Consider the following 19,704-nt stretch of genomic DNA (forward strand, 5'->3'; position numbering starts at 1 on the left):
TCCCTCTTTTCTATGGAGTTTTATTCTTTCTCACCAATTTCCGGGGGTTCTTGGTAAAAACACCAGGTCATAAGTGTTGCAAATATCTTTTCTCATTCTGCACTTGTTTCATCCTCTTGAATGGCGTCCTTGGGTGGATAGAAGGTGTTAATTTTACTGTAGTAAATTCTCCATAGTGCTTTCCAACAGTCTTGTAGCTGTTTCATTTTGTCCTTCCCGCTCAGGTCTCTAATACACCTGGAGGTGATCTTCTTGTGTGGCCCGAGGTAGAGTCATGCAGATTCCTTTTTGGAGGAAAGGAAAGCAGAGCCAGCACCCTTGTTGAGAAGCCGCCTCTCCCCACATCCCCCCAGCGCCGTTTTGGCTGCTCCTGGGCTCTCCCTCCTGCTTCTGTGTCCCTGAGCCAGGAGCGTTGGGCTACTGTGGCCTGATGGGAAAGGCTGGCATCTCCTGGAACAAGCCCTTCCACCTTGCTTTTCACGAGACAGTCTTGGTTACTTTGGACTTTGCATTTTCACGTAAAATGTAGAATTGGCTTATCAAGTTACACACACACATACACACACCTGTTGTGGTATTTACTGGGATTGCATCGACTGTACAGATTAATGTGAGGAAAACTAATACCTTTACCATATTGAGTTGTGCAATCTGGGAACCTGGCACATTTCTGTATTTACTTAGGTTGACTTTAACATTTTCAGTAAGGTTTCAGAGTTGAGTGCAGAGAAGTCTTGCCCATCTTCTGTTAGATTTACTCCTGGGTACTTGATTTTTTTCACACTATCATAAATAGTGTCTTTTCTTTAATCTCATTTTCTGGTTATTGCTGGCACATAGAACTACAATTGATTTTTTACATTTTCTAACTTTATATCCAACTTCCTGACAAAAATCCCTTACGAATCTTGATAAATCATCTCTGCAGAGTCTGTGGGGTTTCTACGTCCACATTCAGTCACGGCAGCAGTGGGGCTCCTTTCTACTCATTTTACTTTTTGACGCATTTTCATGTTTTCCTGCGCTGGCTAAGACTTCCCATGAATTGTCTCGTAGCAGTGGTGTCGGTAGAAACCTTGACTTGTTCCTAGTCTCAAAAAGCAAGCGTTCCAGGTTCAGCATTGAATACGATGTGTGCACTTGTGTGTCTGAAGCCTTCTTCAGATTGCCGGCTGCCTTCTACTCCTCGTATTCCCAGCATTTTTTTTTTGAGACGGAATCTCGCTCTGTCGTCCAGGCTGGAGTGCAGTGGCCGGATCTCAGCTCACTGCAAGCTCAGACTCCCGGGTTTACGCCATTCTCCTGCCTCAGCCTCCCGAGTAGCTGGGACTACAGGTGCCCGCCACCTCGCCCGGCTAGTTTTTTGTATTTTTTAGTAGAGACGGGGTTTCACCGTGTTAGCCAGGATGGTCTCGATCTCCTGACCTCGTGATCCGCCCGTCTTGGCATTCCCAGCATTTTTAATCACAAATGGACGTCGACTTTTATTCCATGCCTTCTCTATACCTCTTCAGATGATAATATGATTTTCTCCTTTAATCTGTTAAATTGTTCATTTAAATTAATCAAATTAATGGCAAATTAAATTAATTGGTTTTCTGATGTAAAGCATAGCTGTGTTCCTAACAAAAGCCCAACTCTGTCATGGTGGATTATTTATCCTCTTTGTATATTGCTGAATCCGTTTGCTAATAATTCATTTAAGGTTTTAGCAACTTTATGTGAAATTGGCCTGGAGTTGTCCATTCATGTACTGTCTTTGTTAAATTTTAGTATCCAGATTATGGTAGCCTCATAAAATGGATTTTTCTGTCCAGAAGAGCCTATGTGTCTCTGGAATTATTTCTTGAATGTTTGGAATAACTCACTGGTGATGCCATATGAACCTAGAGTTTCTTGCTGGGAAAATTTTGAATATTCATTCAATTTAATGATTATATAAAAAGTTGCATTGTCTATTTCTACTTACATTTGGCAAGTAGCTTTTCTTTCTTTCTTTCTTTTTCCCTTCCTTCCTTCCTTTCTTTCTCCCCTCCCTCCCTCCCTCCCTCCTTCCCTCCTTCCCTCCTTCCCTCCTTCCCTCCTTCCCTCCTTCCCTCCTTCCCTCCTTCCCTCCTTCCTTCCTTCCTTCCTTCCTTCCTTCCTTCCTTCCTTCCTTCCTTTTTTTCTTCTATCTTTCTTTTCTTCTTTCAATGGAGTTTTTGCTCTTGTTGCCCAGGCTGGAGTTCAGTGGCACAATCTCAGCTCTCCACAACCTCTGCCTCCCCAGTTCAAGCAATTCTCCTGCCTCCGCCTCCCAAGTAGCTGGGATTACAGGCATGCGCCTCCACGCCCGGCTAATTTTGTATTTTTAGTAGAGACGGGATTTCTCCATATTGGTCAGGCTGGTCTCGAACTCCCAACCTCAGGTGATCCACCCACCTTGGCCTCTCAAAGTGCTGGGATTCCAGGCGTGAGCCACCACACCCGGCCAAGTTGCATTTTTGTAGAAAATTTTTTGTTTTATATAAAATGTCAGGATTGTACCCTTCTTACAAGCTAACAAGTTGCCCTGTTACTGGTTCATGGGTGCTGGCAGAAAGCATGAGACTCCCACGTTAGAGCCTCATGGCACATCAAGTAGCAAGAGCGGTTTGTGTTGGTTTCTGTTGCTGTCCAGGTCCTGCCAGCATGGCATGGAGGGGCAAGGAGATGCCATGCACAGTGGGTTTGCATCACAGCCAAGAAACACGGAGCCTGGGGAATGCGGCTGTTCCAGAGCAAGCCTGCTGTTCGCCCCCAAGGCGACAGTTCATCCCTCAAGGTGGATCTCTGCAAACACAACCCTAAGAAATGACCCAGACAAAGAGTGGACAGGGCTTTGTATTCTCTTGTAGTTGGCAAAAAAGTGCAGAGGCACAGCAGAGTGCCTCTCCTACCAAGCCACCTCCTCAGCCCCACACATTCTTGACCAAATTCAAATGTTCACACCAGCGTATGCCACGCCGGCAGCCAGAACCAAATCCTTCTGATCTCCTCCCACGGCAAGTGGGCGAAGGCTGCTGTCCACAGAAATCCCACAGCAGGACCTCAACTGTGACCCTCAGGGGTCCAGGCACAGCCAGCTGCGAAGAGTGCTGCAGAGCCCCGCAGGTCAAATTTGAGAGAGCCAGGATGCCGTCTAAGGCCTGGCTGTTGTCCTTGTGGCCCATGCAAAGAGTTTGACTGCCCAGTTGACGCCACCGTCAATAATTACAGAGGCAATGAATGAGCCAAAAAAGTGTCTCCTGCTAGGATGACCAACTTGTCCTGGTTTATCCGGAATTCAAAGTCTCATGTCCCGGGGACCCCCTCGGTTCCAGGCTAACCAAGGTGGTGGGTACCTTGATCCCTTTCCCGACTGGAGAGGCATTCCAAGTCTCACCCCCTCCCAGGTAACATGCAACCCGAGTCGCTCTGTCTGAGATTCACCATTCACTTTGCCGTTGTCCCTGCTGTGCTGATTTGGTTGTTTTTTTGCCATGTCGCCGCACGTTTGCAGCTTTGACCACCCTACACGACGTAACCCACAGGCGCTCAGACGACAGGGAAGCTATGAATTCAAGTCAGCAAGACGGAAGCGAGGTTGTGCCCACACATGCACTTACGGGGGGGCATGCTTGGGTGCAGATACCACCTGCATCCACAGGACGGAGGTGGGGAACCCAGCGCAGGTCAGGTTGCCAGCACGGCAGCAGCCTGACTCGGGAGGGCCATGGGGCACCTTGCCAGGTGCTGGATTTAAGGGGCAAAGAACATTCATTGTTCACTCAGCCCCCTGCACCTCCCAGGGTCTAAGGTGGTCCCTGGTCAGGAGCCAGGACTGGCGCTCTCCCTCCTCAACCAGGAAGCCAGAATGCACGTCCCAGGAACTTTCACTCACCTTTCCCCAGTTTGTCCCCAGCTCACACCCAGACCTGTCAAAGGGCGGTGCGGGCACAAGGCCAGCAGGAGCACCTGTGTGAGAGCCACAGAGATGCCCTGCTCCCAGGCTGGCACCCGCGGACCATCGCAGATGAACCCAGCTAGCAGTGCCCTCAACCAACCCACCCACATGTTCATGACCCAGGACGGTGTCAGCCCCACAGGAGAACCCAGGTGGCCGAACCAGAGCTGAGTGTGAATTCCTGAGGCCCCTTTTTGACCAGGCTGCTGCCTGGAGAGCAAACCAACCAGGTGGGCTGGGGCAGCTATCGGGGAAAGAGTTGTATCAGGCCCAGCAATGGTCGGGGCCAAACCCCAAGGCTTCCAGGTAGGTCTGTGTCACCCCGTAGAAGCCCCACCTTTTGTCCTGTTCATTACCCAAAGGGCGGCCAAGCAGAGAAGAACCCTTTTGGATGACAGGATGACCGTGTTCAGGACCAGACTGCCCGCCCATAGTGTGTGGACCAGGAGCAGATGCCCATGGTGTGTGGACCAGGAGCAGGCAGGGAGGCCGAGGCAGGAGTCTTTCAGAGTTGGTTTTTGAGGAGGCTGATCTAGGGCTTGAAAATGCCAGGAGCCTGTGGATGGGAGGGATCCTGGAAGGTCCATCCCTACATGATTAGTGACCCATGACTGAGTGACCTGAGACAAAGGGGGTATCACCGTCAAATGCAAATTGTCCAGAAAGTCAAAAGCGCTCAGCAGTGTGGCCAGGGTGGGCTAATTGGACTGGAACGGCAGCACAATAACCTGGAGGGTGGAGACCCCACTGGTAGTCCTGGGGGCAGGGGCAGGTGTCCCCCACAGTGAGACAGGCAGGCCAGCTTCTGTCAGGAGACATTAGCCTGGTATGTGGAAGCTGCTTTTGCCAACTCATGCACGCCAACTCACACAGGCAGCATGGGGTCCCTGTCGTCGCCTAGTCCACAATGATGGCTGCATGGCCAGTTCTGGCCCAAGAGGGATCCAAGAGGCAGCGCGGTCCAGTCAGGGAGCACCCTCACCATAGGCAGCTACATGAGCAGCCCAGGCTGTCGAATCGGTGGCCAGGATTTGTTTGCACGCCAGTGGGCCCCAAATGTGAGGGTGTTAGTGTCTCAGGCTGTGGTCTTCCAAGTGGCAGACCAGACTGCAGACCAGGGCAGCAGGCTTTTTCTGTAGAGGGCCAGGTAATGACAATTTTCAGCTTTTCAGGCTATAGGGTCTCCGCTGTTGTCACAAAAAAGCAGCCATAGACAGTAAGTACATGAGTGCGCTCAGCCGTGCTCCCACAAACCCTGTTTCTGAAGCCAGGCTGGGATCCACAAAGGATGGATGGTCACATCTGACCTAAGGCCTGTTTGGGTATGACCTGTGAACTAAGAATGTTCTTAATATTTTTAAAGGGCTTCAAAAACAAAAAGAACAAAAAAGAATATGCAACAGAGACCACGTGTGGTCCACAGGGCCAGAAATATTTTCGATCTGTCCCTTCCCAGAAAGTCTGCTGGCCCCTGGACAAACCAGACCATTTGCAACAACCAAAATTCAGTAAAACTTCAATGTTTCTGGTCCTTAAGAGTCCTAAGGCCAGGGTGGCAGCTTCCAGCCCAGCCCCAGTACTCACTGGTCTTCTGCTGTCTCCCAGAGTTGGCGCTGGAGCTGGACAGCCACTGCCCAGGGGATGCCATTGGGCTCCAGCTTAGCCGGACCATCTTTGAACCAGGCCCAGGCATCGGGGGCCCTGTGACTTGAGTACCCCACAGAGCCAGGGGCTCACTTCAGGCACTGGACCGAAAGGTGAGCTTCCCCAAAGGGGTAGCTGCCAGTTTTTCTTGTAAATCCAAGATGGCTCTTGGCTTTGGTACTCTTGATCATACCATTTCCTTTAGGCCACCAGGAGCTGTTGGGCACTGCCCTTATGTGATCAAGTTTAAAAGCCCCCAAAATGGGGGTGTCAGGTCAGTGAGTCACAAAGCCTTCATGGGTCATGCTCTTTTTCTACAAGTGCTCGCTGCAGGCCAGTAGCTACCCCGCCTTAATGGGGATGCAGGGGGGTCCTGCCCTGGGCAGGGGCTGCTGCTGGACTGGGAAATGGCCTCTCGACTCCAGTGGGCTTCCCTTCTCTTAGTCTACACACTGTTTCTGCAGAAGGAACAGAGGCAGGGAGAGGCCATCTACAGGTCCCCTCTTACCTCTGCATGCCACAGTCCCCGAAAGTCCCCTGACACTACAGGACGGGAACACGCAGGCAGGAAACACCATGTCAATAGCAGTTCCACCTTCAGGTGTGAAAGCTGCGCACACCCAAGTTCCATCCTCAAGCTCACTTAAGCATCCCCACTGCAACCGCCTCACTGTAATTCTAGTGCCTTCTTCCCTATGGGAGCACCTCCAAGGGGTTTAGCATGCATAGGAGTTGGGGGCTCAGCACAGCTGTCCGGGACCACAAGAGTAGAGAGTGTCGCAGAAGTGCTGGGCCACTTGCCCCCTCCAGCTGTTAGCTCCTTGTGAGTGCCCATTCCTCTTCCCCACCCCTGCACTTCCCACATCCAGAAAGGGTCCAGGCTCAGAGGCTCCTCCCTTCCTTTATCCCTCCCTCCCTGTTTATTCACACACCATTCCGTTCAGTCTTTTAAAGTATACAAATCAGTGGCTTTTCATATATGTACAGAGTTGTATATCCATCACCACAATCCATTTTGGAACATTTTTCCTTACCCTGAATAGAAACCCCATGCCCTTTAGCTCTCACACCCCAGCCCCCCATCCACTGCAGCTCCAGACAGTCACAATCTATGTTCTGTCTCCCCTAGATTTGTCTGTTCTGGACATTTCTTACAAATAGAGTCATAGTCTTTTGGGACTGGCTTTTTTAGTGTTTTCAAAGTTTATTCATGTTGTAGCATGGATCAGTACTTCGTTTCTTTTTATTGCCAAATAATATTTTATTTGTTTTTATGTATCCATTCATTAGTTGATGGATATTGGGATTGGTTCTACTTATTTGGCTATTACGAATAAAGCTGCTGTGAATATTTACGTAAACATTTTTGTGTGGACATGTTTCCATTTTCTTGAGTATATATGGTAGTGTAAGTGGAATTGCTGGTGTGTATATTAATGCTTTGTTTAATTATTTGAGGAAATGCCAGACCATTTCCAAAGCAGCTGTTCCATTTGGGTTCCAATTTCTCATCAACACTGGTTATTATCTGTTTTTTTCATTACAGCCATCCTGCCGGGTGAAAAGTGGTACCTTGCTTGTGTTTTCAATCTCCCTTTCCCTAATGGTTAATGCTGTCAAGCATCTTTTTGTATGTTATTGGCTCCTTCTAAATCTGCTCTAGAATAATGCCTATTGAAGTTTTTATTATTGAGTTGTAATAGTACTTTATATCTTCTAGATATATATCCCTTATCCGATTATGATTTGCAGGTACTTTCTCTCATCCTGTGGGTTGTCTTTTCATTTCCTAAAGGTGTCCTTTGAAGCACAAATGTTTTTAATTCTGATAATATTCAGTTCATCTATTTTTTCTTTTGTTGCCTGTGCTTTTGGTGTCATATCCAAGAAACCATGGGATAATCCAAGGTCACAAAGATTTATACCCCTGTTTTATTCTAAGAGTTTTATAATTTTAGCTCTTACATTAGGTCTTTGATCCATCTTGAGTTAATTTTTGTATATGGCGTGAGGTAGGGGTCTAGCTTTATACTTTTCATAGGGATATCAAGTTTTACCAGCACCATTTGTTGAAGATACTGTTCTTTCCCCCACTGAATAGCCTTGGCACCCTTGTCATGACAACAGCCAAATCAAGTGGCCTTGTTTCCAGCCTACCTCTCACTGCTCAGCTTCATCAACAGGTAGGATATAGAGGAACCTCACTCTCGCCACCCCACACCACTGCAAACACTTAATACTTGTGGAGAGCATTCTCCACTGGAATCCTGGAAGACTTCTCATTTCTCCTAACATAAGCTATGGTGGCCTTTGTCCTTCCTCTTCCAGAAAGTCATTATTCTGTCATGCTAACATTCCCCCCTCCATTGTTTCTTCTTAAGCTAGTTTTGGTAAGCTGCATTCTTCAAGAAAAGTTTCTATTTTACCTAAAATTTTTGAAAGTATTGTTATAAAGATGTTGATAAAATCCTCTGATTACCTTCTTTGATAGCATCAGGGGCTGAAATGATAGCCTCTTTTTCATCCTAAGCAGTTTGTGCCTTCTCTTTCTTACTTGATCACTCTCACCAGAGGTTTATCTATTTTATTCGTTTATTTTCTTATTTTATTTTATTTTATTTTTTTTTGAGATGGAGTCTCATTCTGTCACCCAGGCTGGAGTGCAGTGGTGCATCTCCACTCACTGCAAGCTCTGCCTCCCAGGTTCACGCCATTCTCCAGCCTCAGCCTCCCACGTAGCTGGGACTACAGGCACCTGCCACCACACCCGGCTAATTTTTTGTATATTTTTAGTAGAGACAGGATTTCACCACGTTAGCCAGGATGGTCTTGATCTCCTGACCTTGTGATCCACCTGCCTCGGCCTCTCAAAGTGCTGGAATTAAAGGCGTGAGCCACTGCACCTGGTCTATTTTATTAGTTTAAACAAGTTTGGGCTTTGTTGGTGATTCTCTTTATTCAGTATTTGCTTTCTATTTTATTAACTTCTGCCCTTAATTTTTATTTTTTTATTCTCTTACATAGGAGTTTAATATATATTATTTACTAAACTTTGTTTAGTATATTTACTTACTATATATGAGTTTGTTTGCTAAATATTGTGTTTATTTACTATATATAGATACTAAAATATACATGCAATGCTACAAATTTCCATTGAAGTTCTGCTTTCTCCACATCCTCACAAGTTTTTGCTAAATAGCATTTTTGTTATATTTCTTTATACAGTTATTTATATTTCTGTTTTCTTTTTGCCTCCATTTCCTGGTGATGAGAATTTTTATTTTTTAACCTCTACTTTTTAAGTTATTATTTCTAGTATAATTACACTATGGATAAAGAACAAGCTCTGTAAGTTTTGCAGTCATTTGAAATTTGTTGGCAATTGCTTTATGGCCCAATATGTGGTTAAAAAAAAAAAAAAGGTTCCATTTGTGATATCTATTAAGTCATTTATTATTTGCCTTGTTCAGATTTTCTTTATTCCGACATATTATCTTTGTCCATGCCTGGTCTGGTCTTTTACTAGAGAAGATACATTGAATATCCCACCATGATTGTGAGTTGAACTATTTCCTTTTGTCAAATTTTCAGTTATATGTGCTGAGGCCTTGCTATTGGGTATACACAAATGCAGAGCTCTTATATCTTTATCATGATGAAGTAGATCCTCTTTACTTCCAGCAGTGCTTTTTGCCTTATGGCCTTTTTAATCTGATAATAATATGATTATACCAGCTCTTGCTTTTGATTAGCATTTGGATAGTATATCTTTAAACTGGAACATTTAATTCATTTTCTCTTTTTTTTTTTTTTTTTTTTTTTTGACAGACTTGCTCTGTGGCCCAGGCTGGAGTGCAGTGGTACGATCTCTGCTGCAGTCTCCACCCCCCAGGTTCAAGCAGTTCTCCTACCTCAGCCTCCTAAGTAGTTGAGACTATAGGCATGTGCCACCACACCCAGCTAATTTTTGTATTTTTAGTAGAAATGGGGTTTCACCATGTTGGCCATGGCTGGTCTCAAACGCCTGACCTCAAGTGCCTGCCTGGGCCTCCCAAAGTCCTGGGATTACAGGCGTGAGCCACCACGCCCAAACTTATTCATTTTCATTCAGTGCATGTCTGGTGTAGTTGTATTTCACTCTACTACTTTTTTTTTTTTTTTTTTTTTTTTGACAGAGTCTCACTGTGTCACCCAGGCTAGAGTGCAGTGGCGCTATCTTGGCTCACTGCAACCTCTACCTCCCAGGTGCAAGCCATTCTTCTGCCTCAGCCTCCCAAGTAGCTGGGACTACAGGTGCCTGCCACCACACCCAGCTAATTTTTTTTTTTTTTTTTTTTTTTTGTATTTTTAGTAGAGACAGGGTTTCAGTATGTTGGCCAGGCTGGTCTTGAACTCCTGACCTTGTGATCCACCCACCTCAGCCTCCCAAAGTGCTGGGATTACAGGTGTAAGCCACCACACCCAGCCACTCTACTATCTTTTTTGTGCAAAATTTCCCACCTGTTTTATATTTTTTTCTCTCCTTTCTTGCCATGTTTTATGTTGAGTATTTTAATCATGCCATATTTTATTTTATTTTATTTATTTTTGAGACAGAGTCTCACTCTGTTGCTCAGGCTGGAGTGCAATGGTGTGATCTTGGCTTACTGCAAACTCTGCCTCCCAGGTTCAAGCAGTTCTCCTGCCTCAGCCTCCCAAGTAGCTGGGATTATTGGCACCTGCCACCACGCCTAGCTAATTTATTTTTATTTTTTTATTTTTAGTAGAGATGGGGTTTCACCATGTTGGCCAGGCTGGTCTCAAACTCCTGACCTCAGGTGATCCACCTGCCTCAGCCTCCAAAGTGTTGGAATTGCAGGCATGAGCCACTGTGCCCGGCCAATCATGCCGTATTATCCCTTCTATCAGTATAGAATATGGACACAGTTTCTGTTCTTTTGGTGATGACCCTAGACCTTGGGTCCCCAACCCCTGGGGCTGCAGACCAGTACTGGTCTGTGGCCTCACAGCAGGCAGCAAGCAGCAGGAGAGTGAGCATTACCGCCTGAGTCTGCCTCCTGTCAGATCAGTGGTGGTATTTGATTCTAATAGGAGCACAAACCCTACTGTGAACTGCGCATGTGAGGGATCTAGGCTGTACACTCCTTATGAAACTAACTAATACCTGATGAGGTAAGGTGGAACAGTTTCATCCGCAAACCATTCCCACACCCCCACCTCAGTCCATGGAAAAATTGTCTTCTATGAAACTGGTCCCTGCTACCAAAAAGGTTGGGGACCACTGCCCTAGACAATACAATATATACTTTTAACTTATTAATATTCACTAGCAAGTTCATTTATACCTTTACCCTCCTCCTGGGAAATGTAATGACCTTGGAACACTTCGACATGATTTATCCTCTCTCAGTGTATATTATTGTTGTGAGTTTTAATTCTATAGACTTTTTACACCATTTCATAAGGCAGTATATATTATTTCTTTATATTTCATTTGCCCTTCTTTCCTTCTTGCAGCTCTGATCTTATGTTTCCCTCTGACTTGAAGTTGATCTGTTAGCATCTCTTTTAGTGTGCGTCTGCTATTTATTATGTATTTACCTGAATTGTCTTTATTTTGCCTTCCATAGTAAAGGGTATTTTATCTGGATATAAGACTTTATGTTGGCAGTTGTTTTCTTTTAGCACGTTGAAAATATGATTCCACTGTTTTCTAGCTTTCATTGTTGTATACGAGAAGTCAGCTGTCAGTCTACTTGCAATGCCCCTAATGGTAATCTGTTTTTTTCTTTTTAAGATTGTCTCCTTGTGAATAATTTGTGCAGCAGCAATAGAAAAAGAAAAAAAATTAAGACTGTCTCCTTGTCATTGACCTTGTGCGTTTCCAACATTTGTCTGATGTGGCTTTGTTTTTATTTTTCTAGCTAGTGAATCACTGTGATTCACTCTGTGTTCTGCATATGGCTTGATGTCTTTCATCAGTTCTGGACTCACCATTGCCTTTGTGTCTCCTTTCCTTCTGGTGCTCCAAGTTGTGCATTTGTTTGGTCATCTTACTGTTCTCCATTATGTCTCGTCCTTTCTTCTGTATTCTCCATCTTTTTGTGTCTTTTAAAATTCTGGATAGTTTCTTCTGACCTTTTAGTTTCAGTTCATAATTCTTTCTTTTTTTTTTTTTTTTTTTTTTTTTTTGAGATGGAATCTGGCTCTGTCGCCCAGGCTGGAGTGCAGTGGCTGGATCTCAGCTCACTGCAAGCTCCGCCTCCCGGGTTCACACCATTCTCCTGCCTCAGCCTCCTGAGTAGCTGGGACTACAGGCGCCCGCCACCGCGCCCGGCTAGTTTTTTTTTTTGTATTTTTTAGTAGAGACGGGGTTTCACCGTGTTAGCCAGGATGGTCTCGATCTCCTGACCTCGTGATCCACCCGTCTTGGCCTCCCAAAGTGCTGGGATTACAGGCTTGAGCCACCGCGCCCGGCCCCATAATTCTTTCTTAATGCAACAAATCCACTCTTCAATCTATCCAGTTCTTAATTTCTGTTATTTAGTTACTTATATCCTATTCATTTGGTTCTTTAAAATGTCTTTTGATTAAATAATTTACATTCCTGATTAATTTTTTTTATCCTAGTCTTTTTATCTCAATTTTTTCATTGTGGTAAAACACATAAAATTTAGTATCATAGCCATTTTTAAATGTCTGGTTCAGTGATTAAAGTACATTCACATTATTGTGTAATCATTACCACCATCCACCCACAGAATTGTTTTCATCTTTCGAAACTGAAGCTCTAATCTCATTAAATAGTAAGTCCCCATTCCCCTCTTCCTTCAACACCTGGAAACCATCTTTCTACTTTCTGTCTCTATGAATTTGACTCCTCTAGGTACCTCATATAGGTGGAATCATATGGTATTTGTCTTTCTTTTTTTTTTTTTTTTTTTTTTTGAGACGAAGTCTCGCTCTGTCACCCAGGCTGGAGTGCAGTGGCCGGATCTCAGCTCACTGCAAGCTCCGCCTCCCGGGTTTACGCCATTCTCCGGCCTCAGCCTCCCGAGTAGCTGGGACTACAGGCGCCCGCCACCTCGCCCGGCTAGTTTTTTGTATTTCTTAATAGAGACGGGGTTTCACCGTGTTCGCCAGGATGGTCTCGATCTCCTGACCTTGTGATCCGCCCGTCTCGGCCTCCCAAAGTGCTGGGATTACAGGCTTGAGCCGCCGCGCCCGGCCGTATTTGTCTTTCTGACTGGCTTATTTTACTTAGCATAATGTCTTTAAGTTTCAACCATGTTGTAGCCTATGACAGATTTCCTTACCTTTTTTTTTTTTTTTTTTTAAAGACAGAGTCTCACTCTGTCACCCAGGCTGGAGTGTGGAGTGCAGTGGCATGATCTCGGCTTACTGCAACCTCCATCTCCCAGGTTCAAGTGATTCTGGTGCTTCAGCCTCCTGAGTAGCTGGGATTACAGGTATGTGCCACCATGCCCAGCTAATTTTTGTATTTTTAGTAGAGACAGAGTTTTGCCATGTTGGCTAGGCTGGTCTTGAACACCTGACCTCAGGTGATCCACCTGCCTCAGCCTCCAAAAGTGTTGGGATTACAGGCATGAGCCATTGTGCCTGGCCAGGATTTCCTTACTTTTTAAGGCTAAGTCATATTCCATTATATGGATGTGCTACATTTTATTTAGCCATTCATCCTCAGTGGACACTCAGGTTCCTGCCAGCTGTTAGCTATTGTGAATAATAATGCTATGAACATGTGTGTACAAATACAAATCTCTTCAAGACCCTGCTTTTGATTCTTTTGGTTATAGACCCAGAAGTGGAATTGCTGGGTCATATGGTAATTCTGTTTTTAACTTTGAGGAACCACCACATTGTTTTTCACAGCAGTTGTACCATTTTCCATTCTCACCAACAGTGCACAGGGGTTCCAATTTCTCCACATCTTCACCAACACTTGTTACTTTCCTGGGTTTGTTTTTTTAATAGCAGTGATGTTGAACATCTTTCCATGTGCTTGTTGGTCATTTGTGTATCTTCTTTGGAGAAATGTCTGTTCAAGTCCTTTCTCATTTTTGAATGAGATTTTTTTGTTGAGTTTTAGGAGTTCTCTCTAAGGATATTAATCCTTTATCAGATATATGATTTGCAAATATTTTCTGTTATTCTGTTTTCAGATTGCCTTTTTACTCTGTTAATAGTATATTTTGATGCACAAAACTTTTTAATTTTCATGAAGTCCAATTTGTCTTTTCTTTTGTTGACTGTGCCTTTGGTGTAATATCCAAGAAATCATTTCCAAATCCAACGTCATGAAGCTTTTGCCCTATTGTTTCTTCTAAGAGTTTTACAGTCTTAGCTCTTATGTTTAGGTTTTGGCTCTATATTGAGTTAATTTTTGTATACGGTGTGAGGTAAGGGTCCAGCTTCATCCTTTTGTATGTGGATGTCCAGTTTTCCCAGCACCATTTGTTAAAAAGACTGTCCTTTCCTCACTGGAATGGTCTTGGCACCCTCGTGAAAATCATTTGATTATATATCAAAGGCTTATTTCTGGGTTCTGTTTTATTCTATCAGTCTGTACATCTGTCTTTATGCCAGTACCACACTGATTACTGGAGATTTGTAGTAAGTTTTGAAATCTGTACGTGTAAGTCCTCCAATATCGTACTTCCTTTCCAAGATTGTTTTGACTATTCTCCTGATAAAATTCTAAAGTTTGCATTGATCTCTTTGAACCTAGTTATTTTAATTCCAGTATCTGCTGTTTCTCTCGTTTCTGTCTATTTCTCTTGGTGGTATCATGCTTCCTTGGGTAGCTGATTATCTTTGACTGTGTCCTGGATTGTGTATTTGAAAAATTATTTGCAGGAATAACTTGAGGCCTAAGATGATGCCATCTTCCTCCAGAGAGGGTTTTCCTTTGCCTCGGTGTAGAAGGCAGAGGTGCTGCCACTCTGGAACCCCCTTATTGCCTGTTCCAGGCTTCACCCAAAGGGGAAGTCCAGAGGGTCTTTTCTAAAAGCATGGTTCTGGTCACATTCTTGCCAGTAGCAAATAATGACAGTGTAGAGCTGACCACTGTGACCAGCAGTGCAGTCACCTGGGCCCAGCACCTTGTGAGGTCAGAGCCAGTGCCCTCGTCAGCTCCAGCTGCTGTGGTAAAATGCCTTAGACTGAGTGGTTTGCAAGCAACAGAAATGTAGTTTTCACAGCTCTCGAGGCTGGGAAGTCCAAGATCAAGGCACTGTCATCAGCCTCAGTGACTGGTGAGGGCCCACTTCCTACGCCATAGATGGCGTCTTCTTATGTATCCTCCCATGGCAGAAGGCAGCTCTCTGGGGCTTCTTTTACTAGGGCACTCATCCCATTCACCAGGGCTCTACCTTTATTGCCTAATCACCTCCCAGAGTCCCCACCTGCTAACACCATCTCTTTGGGAGTTAGGATCTCAACATAGGAATTTGGGGGGACACAAACATTCCAGCCATAGCCCCTTCTGGTAAGTAAGAAAACCAGAGCACAGGGAGGTCGGCAGCTGAGCTGCGTCGTGTATGGATGCACAGCCAGTGGCATGAGTGTGGGGCCAGGATTGAAGCATGTGCATCTCACTGCAGAGGTGCTGCTCAGAAACCTTTTGGGGCTCCCCACTGCCTGGAGGCCAAGCACAGGCTCCCCCACTTGGCCACTGCAGCCCTTCTAGCCTCCCCAGCCATGCTGGCCCCTGGCCATCCCACCTCCTCTGTAGTGGGGGCACCCCTCCCCTAAGCTCACCTTGTGTGACCCCTGCTCACCCTTTCATGCTTAGCTCAGATACTGGGGCTCCGCCTGGCCTCCTGAGGCCCCAGCTGGAGCAGAGCTGAGGAGCAGTAGCTGCTGGGCAGGCCCGAGTGCCCCACTGACTGAGGCCAGGACCCAAAGCGGGGCTTTCCTACCCCCACAGCAGCCAACCAGGGCTGGGCACTCCGCAGGGCATCAGGTACTGCATGCAGGTCAGAGCCTGTGCCCTGAGCACACAGTATGACAGGAGGGGGTGGAACAGGTCATGCTGGACCCATCTCAGGGACAGGGGACTGTCAGGCCACCCTGGGGATGCCCTGCCCAAGACTGGCTTCCCCTCAGAGGATGCCTGGTAGCAGGGGCTAGGGAGGCTGCTGGACCCACCCGCTTGCCCACAGCCCCCAGTCAATCCCCGCTCTGGCTTTCTGCCTCCCAGGTGAACAACAACGGAATCATCTCCTTCTTGAAGGAGGTTTCTCAGTTCACCCCAGTGGCCTTCCCCATTGCCAAGGACCGCTGCGTGGTGGCAGCCTTCTGGGCAGATGTGGACAACCGGCGTGCAGGCGATGTGTACTACCGGGAGGCCACCGACCCAGCCACGCTGCGCCGAGCCACGGAGGATGTCAGACACTACTTCCCCGAGCTCCTGGACTTCAATGCCACCTGGGTTTTTGTTGCCACCTGGTACCGAGTGACCTTCTTTGGAGGCAGTTCCTCATCCCCTGTGAGTCCAGGCACTTGTCCTGGGGGGGAAGGGGTGGTGTGTGTGGCTAGGGCCCAGGGTATCCCCACACCAGGGCCCCCACTTGCTAATGTGGGTGTGGTACAGTCACTGGTCCATATCTAAGAGGGGAACATGTGGTCAAAACCACAGAGACAGGTAAGAAGAGGACACGGCCCCCACCTTCTCCAGTGCTCCTGAAAGCCACTTGCCTCCAGGAAACACCAAATTCCCCAAAGCAGCAGCTCACGCATCAGAGAGAGGCATGTGGGTTGATAGGTGTTAGGAGGATTTCCATTTGGAATGGCCCAGTACTCAAAAGGTTAAACTGGAAGGTTATTCTGGTTTTGTTTTGTTTTGTTTTATTATTATTATACTTTAAGGTTATTCTGTTTTATACTCTTCCTTGATAATGCCAAATATGACAGAAACGTTGACTCAAGAATAATCAGCCGCTTTGCAGGCCTGATGAGTTCTGGTGGGCTGACACTCCCTAACAAGGACAGCTGCCCACTCCGGGGCAGATGTATTTACTCAGCACCTACTGTGGCCAGGCCTGCACTGGGCACTGGATCATGGCTGTGCAAGACAGACAGTGACTCCCTAGAAAAGAGGCACTGGGTGCAGAGCTGCCATTTTCAGAGCTGTTTGTTCATGCATTTAATAAACACTTTTTTTTTTTTTTTTTTTTTGACACAGTCTTGCTCTGTTGCCCAGGCTGGAGTGCAATAGCACGATCTCAGCTTACTGCAACCTCCGCCTCCCAGGTTCAAGCGATTCTCCTGCCTCAGCCTCCCGAGCAGCTGGGATTACAGGCATGCTTTTCTATTTTTAGTAGAGAGGGGGTTTCCCCATATTGGCCAGGCTGGTCTCGAATTCCTGACCTCAGGTGATCCGCCCACCTCGGCCTCCTAATAAACACTTTTTAAGGGCACCTTCCAAATGACAGGCAAGTGTTCTAGGCACTGGGCAGACAGCCCTGGATGAAGCAGACAGGATGCATCTGCCCCATGGGGTCACTCCAGCCAGGCATCAGGAAGTGCTCAGAAGCATAACCCAGCCAGCAGCACTTCCAGGAGCAGGTTCATTAGCAGAAAATGGACAGTTGAGCTTCATGCACCTCCTCATTGCGCCTCTCCGGCTCCCAGAGCCCCACCATGGGCCCTTACTGGCTCTAGTCCGCCCTGTCCCCTAGATGGTGCCACCACCCCAATTCTGCAGCCCTCACGTCTTCGTTTGTTTTCCGAGTGATAGCACTTACATTTGCTTTCCTAAAGCAGAGCACATAGTTTCTCTAATGTTGACTTTTACATAAGTGGCATGTACACTGTATAATCACCCATCTTTCTCAGTGACTACAAACTAGCCCAGCACCAGGCGGCATGCAAATTTGTTTCACCTGCACCCCATGGCTGGACAGCTGCAATCCCAGGGGCCTGAGGTGGGCACGGCATAGCTCAGGTCGGCTTATTCATGATCCTGTCCTGGTACACGTGTTTAGAAGGGCAATTGTCACCTGCAGAATTCCAATTTTCCTCTCAAAACTGTACACATTCAGGCCGGGTGTGGTAGCTCACACCTGTAATCCCAGCACTTTGGAAGGCCAAGTCAGACGGATCACCTGAGGTCAGGAGTTTGAGACCAGCCTGGCCAACATGGCGAACTCCCCTGTCTACTAAAAATACCAAAATCAGCCGGGCGTGATGGCAGGTGCCTGTAATCCCAGCTACTGGGGAGGCTGAGGCAGGAGAATTGCTTGAACCTGGGAGGCAGAGGTTGCAGTGAGCTGAGATCACACCACTGCACTCCAGCCTGGGTGACAGAGGGAGATTCCATTTCAAAGAAAAAAAAAAAAAGAATCTACACATTCAATACTCTGAGGACCCACATTTAGAAGTGCCGGTTTCCTTGCACCCCAGCTGTCATTTTCCAGCTTTGTCAGCTCTATAGACAAAACAATGAGTGCTACTTTTTAACTTACACATCTTTAATTTCTAGTGGGCTGAATGTGTTCTAATATTACTGGTTACTTATATTCTACTGTGATGTGTCTGTTCATACCCTCTGACATTTTTTCTGTGATACTTTTTCTTATTGATCTGTAGTTCTTGAACTAAGGGTCTGGAAAGTTTTATCTGCCCTATGCATTATAAATACGTTTTTCACATTACTGTTTGCCATTCAGTTTGATCTTATGGATTTTTTTAAATATTCAGAAGCCCTTTGCAGTCAAATGCATAATTCTCCCTTTTGGTTTTTGCTGTGAACAAACATCACACTTAAAAAGTCCTTTCCCTTTCCTGAGTTATACATATTCACCTGCATTTTCTTGTAGGACTTTTCTTTCACTTTAAAACCTTATTGGATTTGGGATTTCTTTTCGTGTGTGGTGAAAGACAGGACTCTGATCTGATTCTTTTTCAGGGGGTTTCCTGTTTGTCCCAAGATCATTTCTTAAACAGTCCCGATCCTTTGCTCGATTCTCATCTGGCGTCTCTCATCTGTATGCTGATATTTCCATGCAGCAGAATGCTGTGAAAACCATGAGGCCTATTAAACGCTGCAGCGTGGCTCTTCCTTGGTTCTTTTTACCTTCCCTCTTTTCCTTTTTATAATTTTGCTCATTTCACACAGGAGATTGTGTAGATCTGGCTAAGGGCAGGGGACAAGGTCTGCTCCCATCTGTGGGCCCCACACCCGCCCTGGGTGCTTCACTCACCCCAGCAACAGCTGTGGGTTGGGAACGGCCTCTGCTGAGTGGCAGGCTCTGGGAGACAGCAGAGGATGAGGCCACCGAGGTCCTGCCTTGGCTGCTCGTTCAGCTAGAAGACACAGACATTGAGCAAGCCAGAGGCCCAGTGGACAATGACAGTGTGCCAGGATGGTGGACAGGGCAGGGCTTCTGTGGGCCAAGGGGAGTGCAGGGCCCTGTTCAGCCCCCTCTCCCCGGCAGGTCAACACATTCCAGACTGTGCTCATCACAGACGGCAAGCTCTCCTTCACCATCTTCAACTATGAGTCCATCGCATGGACCACAGGCACACACGCCAGCAGCGGGGGCAACGCCACTGGCCTGGGGGGCATTGCAGCCCAGGTAGGCGAGTGCAGTGGGTGCTCTGTGTTCGGGACCCCTGCTCCCCACAGCCAGGACTGTCATGAGCTGATGAGGTAGACAGGGGCCCACCATAGGCAGACCCCGCCCCGTACCATGCAGAGGCCAGCGCGAGGCATCCATGACCATCCCTGAGGCCTCTCGCTGCCGGAAAACAAAGAAACATCCTCAGGCCTGAAGGCATCTTTGTCCCGTTGCCCTGCCCGCCCCGCCCCTGCAGTCCCCTTTAACAGCTGTGGCAGCAACAGAAATGTCCTCTGCTCCTTGTGCCCTGCAGTCTGGCCTAGCCAGTGACCCTAGGGACCACAGCTGGCAGGAAACCCCGGGTGTGGAGGGAATGAAACAGAACAACGGCCACAGGGTCAGTGTTCCCCAGGCCCGAGTGCCTTGGGGCTGTGCGCACCTCTGCTCACCTCCGGGCCACCTGCTTCCTCTGGGGTCATACTTGCCCCTGGCCCCAGGGGAGGCCCAGGA

General features: G+C 46.9%; 1 protein-coding gene across 17 annotated transcripts in view; it reads left to right on the plus strand.

The window, feature by feature from the left end:
- LOC105473770 (sushi, nidogen and EGF like domains 1) overlaps nucleotides 1-19,704 on the plus strand; it is a 94,537-nt gene that overhangs the window by 15,570 nt on the left and 59,263 nt on the right. For 15 of the 17 annotated variants that reach the window (XR_011610217.1, XR_011610216.1, XR_011610218.1 and 12 more), the window contains exons 2-3: nucleotides 15,834-16,121; nucleotides 19,072-19,212. Coding sequence is in view for 9 of the 17 variants with exons in the window: in XM_071073753.1 (XP_070929854.1) it covers nucleotides 15,834-16,121; nucleotides 19,072-19,212 (429 nt within the window). In the remaining 8 variants the exon portion in view is untranslated. Of the gene's footprint in view, nucleotides 1-7,496; nucleotides 7,792-15,833; nucleotides 16,122-19,071; nucleotides 19,213-19,336; nucleotides 19,592-19,704 lie in introns of those variants that run through there. The other 2 variants (XM_071073755.1, XM_071073756.1) reach the window with 2 other exon arrangements.

The sequence above is a fragment of the Macaca nemestrina genome, chromosome 11 (genome assembly GCF_043159975.1).
Source record: "Macaca nemestrina isolate mMacNem1 chromosome 11, mMacNem.hap1, whole genome shotgun sequence".
NCBI classification, from domain to species: Eukaryota; Metazoa; Chordata; class Mammalia; order Primates; family Cercopithecidae; genus Macaca; species Macaca nemestrina.